This window comes from Terrapene carolina, unplaced genomic scaffold (genome assembly GCF_002925995.2).
Source record: "Terrapene carolina triunguis isolate 2854851 unplaced genomic scaffold, T_m_triunguis-2.0 Scaffold194, whole genome shotgun sequence".
In the NCBI taxonomy this organism is placed as follows: domain Eukaryota; kingdom Metazoa; phylum Chordata; order Testudines; family Emydidae; genus Terrapene; species Terrapene triunguis.
The window spans coordinates 3494787-3504299 of NW_020664545.1; the positions used below are offsets into that span (position 1 = coordinate 3494787).

Consider the following 9513-nt stretch of genomic DNA (forward strand, 5'->3'; position numbering starts at 1 on the left):
CATGGGGGGAGGGGGGATAAGACCGGGGCTCAGTTTACCCCTCTATAAATAATAAAACCTCCTAGCACTTTACAGACATCTGACAAAAGGAGTTCTCAATCTCCAAAGCATTCCGGCTTTCTTCCTTTTCCACACTTGTTTTTTCCAGCCAATAAATAGCCCCTTGCCCCCTAGGTGCCCCCTCAGCCTTCAAATACTTTTTCCCCCTTTTAAAATGTTTCCTGTTGTTGCATTAGCAAAACCTGTAGGGTCTTAACAAGGGTTTGGGGATGAGAAAGAATCAACAGAACACTTTAGAAGGGTGGGTGGGAAGGTTTTGATCAATTTGGAGTAAGTGCAGTGAGTTTCAAATCAAGGCCCATTGGAAGGTGTAAACGGACTGCTGGCCTGTTGGCGTCACACCTGGTCCATATAGGAATTTAGACCTCAGTGCTGGCCAATCACAGCTCCTTGAAAGGTATAAGACCTGTGCGAATGGCTCAGAAAGTTGTGAGTAGCAGCATAGGTGGGTTAGTCTGGGAAGTGAGGCTGCCATGATGTTTTGGCTCTTTTGTAGTCTATTTTTTCTGAGTGGGGGGGCTCAGGGTGGCTTTAGGAATGGGGGGGCTCTTTGGGATATTAGCTGGCTGACCTGTGGGCAGAGAAGCTTGGTATTCAGCCTGCTCCCAAACCAGACTGAGGTGGCTCCCCTTGTGCTGAGAGCTCTGGGTAAGTTGAGCAAAGCTAAACTCCTTTGGTCTCTCTAAGGTGTTGCTGGGATTCTGGGAGGCAGTATCCCCTAGCAGGTAAAGCTGAGGAGGTGCTGTGGGGTCTCTGACTAGAAGTAACTTCCTGGGGTGTTGGGTCTTGTCTGCTTGCCTCCAAGGAGGGTACAAATGCAATGCATATTGACTGTCCCCAAAGCTTTGAGCTCCTCAGATAAAAGGTACTAGACCAGGGAATACCTTGGGAGCAATTGGCCCTGTTACTTAGCAGAAGCTGGCAAGTTGTCTGAAGTGGGTCAACACCCGCCCCCCGCTTGCTGGTGCACTAACTAATCCAGTAATGCATGTGAACATAAGCTATACTGGGTCAGCCCAAAGGTCCATCTAGCCCAGTATCCTGTCTTCTGACAGTGGCCAGTGCCAGGTGCCCCAGAGAATGAACAGAACAGGGAATCATCTGGTGACCCATCCCCTGTCTCTGCTGGAGACCTGGCTCTGGGGTGAGGTGCATTGGAGGCTGAATGACTTGGTTAAGGTTATACCTTGGCTACAGCTGTGGGGGGAGAACTATCCCCAAATATGGAGGATAAGTGCCAAGCTGCTGAGGTGGTGCAAAGAGGGGTGTGTGGGGTGGGGGTGACCTTTGTGAGGCTAAAGGGGAGGAAGTGGAGTGAAACCAGCCCTAAACCACGTGGGCTGGTCCATGGCACTGGCCTGTCTCTGAACAGTCTGTGCCCTGTAAGGAAGGTTCCTACTCCATCCCCACTGCTGACCTTAACTGGCAACGCTTCAAATGTCTGTGGTGGAAGGGAGGGGTCCATGGCCCCTCGAGGCTGGAGTGACTGCTGAGAGCGGGACTCCTTTGCAGCACCTCCCTGCTCTGGGTCTGGCAATGGGGGAGGCAGTAGCTCTGGGACTAGGAGGAACAGGGCTGACGGTGCTTCATCTGTTGCCCCTCTTGACCTCCAGATGCAGAGGGCAGGCCCCATGCTCTGCAGAGCAACCCTGCCTGCGGGACGCGTGTCGAGCAGCACGCCAATGGCTCCGTGGTGGTCGAGGCGTTCTACACTGGGTGTTATGTCAACGAGAGAGTAAGGCCCTGTCTGGGATCCCCCCTTGGTGTGAATGGGAGGGGTAGCAGTGCTTATGAAGGGGGTGTGAGGGGACCATGCTTGGATCTGTCTGCATTTAGCCATTAGTGCATGGAGCTGGGAGTCAGGAGACCTGAGTTCTAATCCTGCCCCTGCCACTAACTTCCCATGTGGGGCAAGTCTCTTCACATCTGTGCCTCAGTTTCCACATGTCCAAGCCTGCTCCGGAGCTTCAGGAAGGCTGAGGCACGGCCGCTGTCCGCACCGCGTCCTGAGAGCCTAGGCTGGCCAGCGCTGCGAACATGCAGCGTTACTAGCCGGGGGGACTTGACATGTGTTCGCTCTACTCCTTCCCCACCCCTGCCTTGGAAACACTTGAACTGACCTGGCTCCCGTCCCTGGAGCTAGTGATCTCATTGCTTCCAGAGTGATGTCACTGCAGCTGGCTGGTCTGGCCCCCTGGATCGGCTGCTCTGGCCAGCAGTCGCTCTGCCAGCCCAGCTCAGAGGGTGGAGCCCCCCAGGCAGAGGGAGAGTTTGGCTACAGCAATGCGGGGAGGAGGATGACCCCAGTCTGTGTGGGGAGGCCTGAAATCCTCCCCCTTGTTTCTTCTCTCCCAGTAAAGCTGGCTCCTGGCTCCGTCCCTCGGTTAGCCTGTGGCTCAGGGCCTGCCTGTGCAGGGAGTGATCTGGCCTAGCAGCTAGGTCAGGGGGTGAAAGTCAAATCTTGGTTTCTTGTCTGTGTTCTGCCACTGAGATGCTAAACCCGTCCAGGCCAACTGGGGCTAGGGTCTGTGACATGGGCTAATCCCGCTGGCTCCTCAAGGGGAGAACATGGCATCGAAGGCAGAGTATCAAGGCTGGGGGGAGGGTGATCTTTGCTCTCCAGGATTCCCAGCTGCCTGCTTGTCCCCTGGTGGGACTGACTCATGGGTCCATGTGCCCACCCAGGGCATGGGCTGGGGGTGGTTGTGAATCCTGCTGTCCCCCTAAATCATTTGTGCCCCCTGGCTCTCCTTGAGCACATGGTGCTGGGGAGGGACTCTAGGTGGCTTGAACCATCACTGTGGTGTATCCTCTGCTTCCTGCCTAGGATGGCAGCTTTGTGATGACAGTCCAGATTGAAGGCCCTGTGGCTTCCTACAAGGAGGAGCTGAGGTGCCCAAACCACCTTCTAGGTAAGGGGCTCTGGCCAGGCCAGGGATGGGACTGCACTGTCTCTGGGATCTTCCTGAAGGATGCTGCTTGGTGTAGCTGGAGGCCTTGTGTCACGGAGTCCCCGGGCGATGCTCTGGAACTGCTCCCCACAAAGCCAGTCAGGACTTTGGGGAGCCTCCTCTCCCTCGGAGCAGACTGTCTCCAGGGCAAGACGCTCACACGGCTTCACCTCCTGGGTCTGACCTTGGAGCATTCAGCATATGCCCCTCTGTGCACTTCCCACAGCGAGTCTGCCCAGGCGGGGTCCTGGGGAAGCCAGAGGGTCCTGCACCCCCACTTTGCAGTCAGATGTGGCTCTTAGCCAGCCAGTAAAACAGGTTTATTAGATGACAGGAACACAGTCTAAAACAGAGCTTGTAGGTACAGAGGAGGGGACCCCTCAGCCAGGTCCATTTGGGGGGGGCAGCAAGCCAGATAACCCCCCTCTGCACTTCTCTCCTCTTTCCCAGCTAGCCCAAAACTGAAACTCCCCAGCCCCTCCTCTCTGGGCTTTGTGGCTTTCCTGGGCCAGGAGGTCACCTGATCTTGGTTCACCTTTAGCTATCCCCTTGCAGGGGGGAAGGGCCCCAGCCATTAGTTGCCAGGAGACAGTGTCAGCCATGTATGCAGGCTGGAGATTTACAAAATGCATAGGGGAAACTGAGGCACTCACACAGTATTCAGAGGAAACATTAAGAACAGTCACACCTTGTCTCTGGGCATCCTGTACCAGCTGCCAGGAGTTAGCCACCTCCCTGAGGAGGGACTCAGCCATGGGAGATGCTGTTTCCTGGTCCCACCTTTGGGATGGATAACAGGGAGGGCTGTCTGAGCAAGCACCCGTCTTTGCCTCTCTCCCTAGCCCGGGATGCCCCGAGCCCTAGCGTGTGCTCTGCTGTCCAGGCCTCGGCTCGGCTGCCGTGCGCTGCCCCACCCATCACACGAGGCGACTGCGAAGAGCTGGGCTGCTGCTACCAGCCCGGCGACAGGCTGACTCCCTGCTACTATGGTGACAAGGGTGAGCAAGGGCTTTCCTCTGCCGCAGGGAGCCCTGGGGCATCTCCGCAGCAGACAGATCCTGGAGGGTGTCTGGGAGGAAGAAACCAGTTGGGGCTTAGGGACCAGGGCCTGGGTGGGCTTTCAGACCCAGTGATGGAGTCTGTCCCTTTGAGCCCAGGCCTGTCCTCTGTCACTCTCATCCCAGTGACTGTCAGGGGGCAGGACTAGTTCTAGCTAGTCTTCTCCTCCCCTGTCTAGAGGCTCCTGCTTCACGGTGGGGGTGGGCAGGGGTCCCCAGGCAAATGGCTCCAGCAGAGGCTGCTGCTCCCTGCTGAGGTGCTGCATGGCTCTTCCCCAGTGACTGCACAGTGCACCCCAGATGGCCAGTTCTCCGTTGCGATCTCAAGGGATGTGACCATGCCACCCCTGGACCTGAGCTCAGTGCACCTGGTCAGCGCTCATGGCAGCAGATGTGCCCCGGTGTCTAGGAACGAAGACTTTGTTGTGTATCGCTTCCCACTCTCAGCCTGCGGGACCACTGTCCAGGTAAAGGACGACACCAGTCAGTCCTCCCTCTGCTGGGCAAGGCACTTCCTGAACTCATCGCTCTCTGATGCCACCTGATTGTCCTTGAGGTTATGGGTGGGGGGAGAGGGTGTCACTAACAGTCACCATGAGGCTGTATCTGATGTCCTGAGACTATCAGACTTGCCCCTTGCAGCCTGGAGTTCTGAGCCTACAGCCTCTGCTTACAGGTCTCCCAAGGTTTGGGCCCTACAGCTCTGCTAATGCAGAGCTGTGATGATGCACCAGCAGCCTACAGACCCTGCTCCCTAGCAGCTGCTAATGCCTGTGAAAGTGGTTCATGGAAAGGCCAAATAGCCTTGAAGCTAAAGGGACCTATGGGCAGGAAAAGAGGGGACATGGTGCCCATTGCTCTGTCTGGGTCCCTACATGGGATGAGCTTAGTCTCTGGTGGAAGCTGTGCTACAGACTGGCCATGAAAACCGCCTGTTCGGTGTAGCTGGTGGTCTAGTGGCATGTGAACACTGGGGTGTACTAGTCCTGGAATGCCACCTGAGATTCTAGGTCAGGGGGAGGGCTAGTATATGGACAAGTTTCTGGTTGACTTGAGAACATGAGCAAAGTTGGGCTGGGCCTCTCCTATGCAGACTGGCTCCAGTCACATCCCCTCAAGACTTCTCTCCTGCAAAAGAGGGGTGGTGGGGGGGGGTGCAGCCTGGGCCATGAGATCTTGGACCTGTTGGCTGTGGAGGGCTGAGCTGGCTCCCACATGTGAATTCTCCCTTGCACAAGAACTCAGCAGCTCTGAGAAGCTCTCCGATGGGAAGGCCTTTTCTTGTGTGTCCAGCCTCTCTTCTCCTCCTCCCTTTGCAGGCATCTGGAGACCAGCGGGTGTATGAGAATGAGCTGGTAGCAGACCGCCAGGTGCTCACCTCCCGTTCTGGCTCCATCACTCGAGACAGCACCTTCAGGTAACAGGCCTGGCAAAGCTTGGAGGCCTCTGCTGGAAAGGGAGGGGCCCTCTTGTCAGCCAAGCAGAGTTTGGGTCCCCTGCCTAGGGGGGAACCTCCCCTCAGGGAGGGCTAGGGGATGTGCACTGGCTCTGTCAACCCACTGCTGAGCTCCCTGCCTGGATCTCATCCCGCTGGGGGAGGCCACCTGATCCCCTGCAATTAAAGGGAGGGGGGCAGGCACTAGCCACTCGCTGATGACAAGGTCTCAGTCTGTCATCTGAGCATGCTCTCTGGGAGAGTCCAGAGGGGACCAGCTGTCTGGCCTCTTTCCCCACCCAGGCTGACCATCCGCTGCAGCTACTCGGCTGAGGACTTCCTCCCTGTGAACGTCGTGGTCTCCACCCTTCCTCCACCACCCCCCGCGGTCGGGCAGGGACCCCTAGCCTTGGAGATGAGGATTGCTACAGGTGACTGCACCTAGGCCTGCCAAGCACTTGAGATGCTGCTGAAACATTTAAGTGTCTGGCTCACTTCCATGCATGGCTTGCCCCAGAGGGTGACATGGGAGCCTTGGGCTGCTGAGTGGCACTGGAGACTTGGATCACTGCTCCTTGGGGGGGACACCTGCCTGGATGGTGGGGGTGGCTCTACTCCCAGAGCAACTGTACCCACTGGGAGGGAAGAAAATCTAGGTCATGGCCAAGCCAGCCTGGATGGTCTCTTGGCACAGCTGCACTGGTCTCTGGCCCTTTAGGGAGATGATTTTCCTGGTCTGCCTCCCAGTGTCCCAGCTAGGCCCCAGGGCATGGTTCAGACACTTGACCAATATCAGTGGGATCTGGTCACCAGGAGGAGAATAGGAACCAGGGGAAGTGGGTGATTCTGCCCCAGCACTTGCCCTGCCAAGCCCCCCATGAAATCAGTGATCCGGGCAGGACTTGGTCATCTCATTTCATTCTTGCTGCAGATGAGTATTACAGCACCTACTACGCAGACCGCGAGTACCCAGTGGTGAAGTTTCTCCGGGACCCTGTGCATGTGGAGGTCCGTATCCTCCAGAGAACAGACCCAAGCCTGGCTCTGGTCCTGCACCAGTGCTGGGCCACCCCGAGCACCAACCCCCTGCAGCAGCCAGAGTGGCCGATCCTTGTGGATGGGTGAGTGAGTGGGCAGAGATGGGAGCAGGGCAGTGACTGCCAGGTGAGAAGCCTCAACCCATCCCTGCTTGTGCCCTTCCAGGTGCCCTTATGAAGGTGACAACTACCAGACCCAGCTGGTGCCTGCGAGCGAGGCCTCAGGGCTGCAGTTCCCATCTCACCATCAGCGCTTCATTGTCAGCACTTTCACCTTTGTGGACGCCACCTCCCAGCAAGCGCTCTCAGGCCCGGTATGGTCCCACTCCCGGGAAGGGATTAGTCCTGGGACTTGCCCTGGCCAAGCCGGTGGGTTAGGGAGCCTCCCACAAATGGAGCAGAGACTGACCTGAAGTTGCTTTGCTGCCTACCCCTCTCCTGGCAGCTGGGTGGGGAGCACCTGAGTGGACAGAAGATCCTAATCTACCCTATGTAGCCTAGCATGACCAGCACTGGCTTGCCTGGCCTAAAGCCAACCCCATCCAGGGTCTGGAGCCAATCATGACCTTGCAGGCCAGTCTCCTGGCCTTAGCTGCAAAGCCCCATGCTGGGTCATGCCTGTGCAACTGCATGACACAAGTTCCTGCTCTGAAGGGCTCTGCAGGAGGCAAAGAATCCCATTACTGTAGCTGGCTGGATGTCTCTCCTGTGGGAGTCATGAGCTGGAAGCTCTTAGGGTGGAGGGAGGCCAGTGACCCTCTGATGCAGATCCCCCTTAATCCATCCTTGCCAAGCATGAATTCTCTCTGCTTCCAGGTGTATTTCCACTGCAGTGCCTCTGCCTGCCTGCCCTCTGGGCTGGAACGCTGTGTAGTCCAATGCCCCACAAGCCTACAGGGGAGGAGTAAGTCTGTTCCTTCTTGGCATCTGCCTCTTGGACCTCTCAGGCCTGTTGAGAGCTAAACGCTTGGGTCTTTCCCAGTCTGCCCCTTCACCCCTTCCCTTAGCAGACTGCTGGCCGTTCAGACCCATGGATCTGGGGTGCTGGGTTAAGACAGGCCATGGCAGGAAGGTCTCCACTCCACCGGGATGCACAGGGCATGAAGGCTTGGCTACAAGCAGTCCTGGCTCTTGCTAGATTGAAGCTGTCTCATCAGGCCTCCTGCAAGCTACCCCTTCAGGGGACCTCTAAGACACCACCCCCACTTAGACTGGCCATAGGCCTCTGGCAAGGCACCCAGGCACTAGCCAAGGGGCTTGAAGTGAGACCATGGATCTCCCCTTCCTGGGTGCACAATGACCACTTCTGTGGAGCCTCCTCTGCCCCAACTGTGACCCTGAGCACCTCTGAGGTGGCATCTCCACTTTCTCAGGACTCTTCCATGAGGGTTGGAACTGGGCTGCTGCCCCATCGGCCTTGTCTGCAAAGCCCTGGGTGGGGGGTCAGCTCTTCAGGGACTGGGAAGAGAACTGTCTTGACACCACTTTACTCTTTCAGCAAGAAGAGCCTCCCAGAGCCAAGCATGGGGGGAGGAGCCCCTGAGCCTGGTGACAGCTGAGGGGCCGGTGGACTTCCGTGCTGGCCAGGAAGCGGAGGAAGACCTTGTCCAGGAAGAAGGTAATGGAGCAGGCCCTCGGGAGTGGGGGGAATGGTTCCTAGGGGTGGAATGGGACCATAGCATCCACCTGCCTCACAGGGCAGGTGTTATGTATTAAACTGTGGGTTTGGGTACTCTGGGAACGGCCAGCTCAGAACCTCCCAGGTCCCCTCTCCTGGAGGAGGGTGAGGGGCAATGGGCATAGTGGAAGGAGGGGCTTGTCCATCCCTCCCTCCAGTGGTGGCTGGGCTGCTGAGCCAGGGGAGGGGACACAGCAGCCCCCCAGGCTGCTGGTGGCACCATGAGGCGATGCTTAAACCTGGCTAGAGATGTGAGGAGCCCCTCACGTCCCATCAGGGCCTAGCATAAAGCTGCTTAATGCTTCAGTGGCTCCTGCCAGTCAATCTCTGGGAGGGGGCAGGTGTATCAGTCTGAGGGAGCCCCTCGGACTCCACCCCTCCACTGAAGGAGGTGCACTGGCTTGGCTGAGCTCTGCCAAGCCTTGGCAGGCCTAGGAACTGCAGGGGGGGAGGCTGCTGCAGGGCAGTGGGGAGGACTAGGGCAGGAGCTGGCAGTGACTGGCTGTGTCCTTGCTCCTAACCAGCCCCTCCCTCCTCAGGTTCCCATGGACTCAGGCCCCCGGTGGAGTGGGGAGAGGTGCTGGTGCCACTGGCCGGGGCTGTTGCCACTGTTGCAGTTGCTGTCATGGTGGCTCTGGGCCTGAGGAAGCTCTGGGGCAGGCGAGGACGTGCCAATGGGACCACACGTGCTTAAGGAATAAACAGATCAAGTGAATGATGCCTCCTGTCGTTACTGGTGTGTAGGGAAGTCTGCTCTGCAGTGTGGGTCTGGGGCGGGGGAGAAGCAAGGAATCCAGAGGGAATCGAGGCACTGGAGACCCATAGCGCCAGGCAGGCCTGGCTCATGGCCTTGAGCTGCCTCTTGGTGCGAATGGCCTTGCTGACTAGGGGAGTGGTGCAGAGGGGGACCTGCAGGGCTGGCAGCAGCTAGTGCTTAAAGGAGGCCAATGCCCTGCATGTAGAAGGCAAAGACCCATAGGGAGAGCATGGTGGGCCTCTCATCAAGGTCTTGCCTTGCTAAAGCAGCTGGTTCCAGAGCTCTGCTGCAGAATCTCCAGCTCCCTGGGCTCCCCCCTGTATGAATGGGGGGTGGCACAGGGGGCAGCAGACTAGACCCTGATTCCTGCATGCTGGTGTCTGAACCTAGCACTGCAGCCTTGGCCTGGTGCCCTCCCAGCAGGTCATCCCTCAGTAGAACACACTAATCAGCTGCTACATGGGGAAGGTTAATGGACAGGGCGCTCTGGCGGAAATTAAACCCTCCACCTACAGAAAGACAAACAGGGGCTTCTGC

The 9513-nt window shown here is 57.6% G+C and overlaps 1 protein-coding gene across 1 annotated transcript; it reads left to right on the plus strand.

The window, feature by feature from the left end:
- The first annotated feature begins 474 nt into the window (after positions 1–474).
- Positions 475–8913, plus strand: LOC112109806 (zona pellucida sperm-binding protein 4-like). The gene is made up of 12 exons (XM_024204448.1): positions 475–505; positions 1674–1795; positions 2888–2972; positions 3854–4009; positions 4349–4536; positions 5389–5486; positions 5808–5935; positions 6436–6625; positions 6708–6855; positions 7358–7445; positions 8040–8159; positions 8759–8913. Exons 1-12 carry the CDS (start codon positions 475–477, stop codon positions 8911–8913), a joined length of 1509 nt encoding a protein of 502 aa, XP_024060216.1.
- The last annotated feature ends 600 nt before the right edge of the window (positions 8914–9513 follow it).

Bases quoted from the DNA above. Each gene is read 5' to 3' on its own strand.
- LOC112109806 (XM_024204448.1), top strand. From the start codon at position 475: ATGGCTCAGAAAGTTGTGAGTAGCAGCATAG. The intron at 5,487-5,807 runs GTAACAGGCCTG...TTCCCCACCCAG, and splicing joins ACTCGAGACAGCACCTTCAG to GCTGACCATCCGCTGCAGCT. The intron at 7,446-8,039 runs GTAAGTCTGTTC...TTACTCTTTCAG, and splicing joins CACAAGCCTACAGGGGAGGA to CAAGAAGAGCCTCCCAGAGC.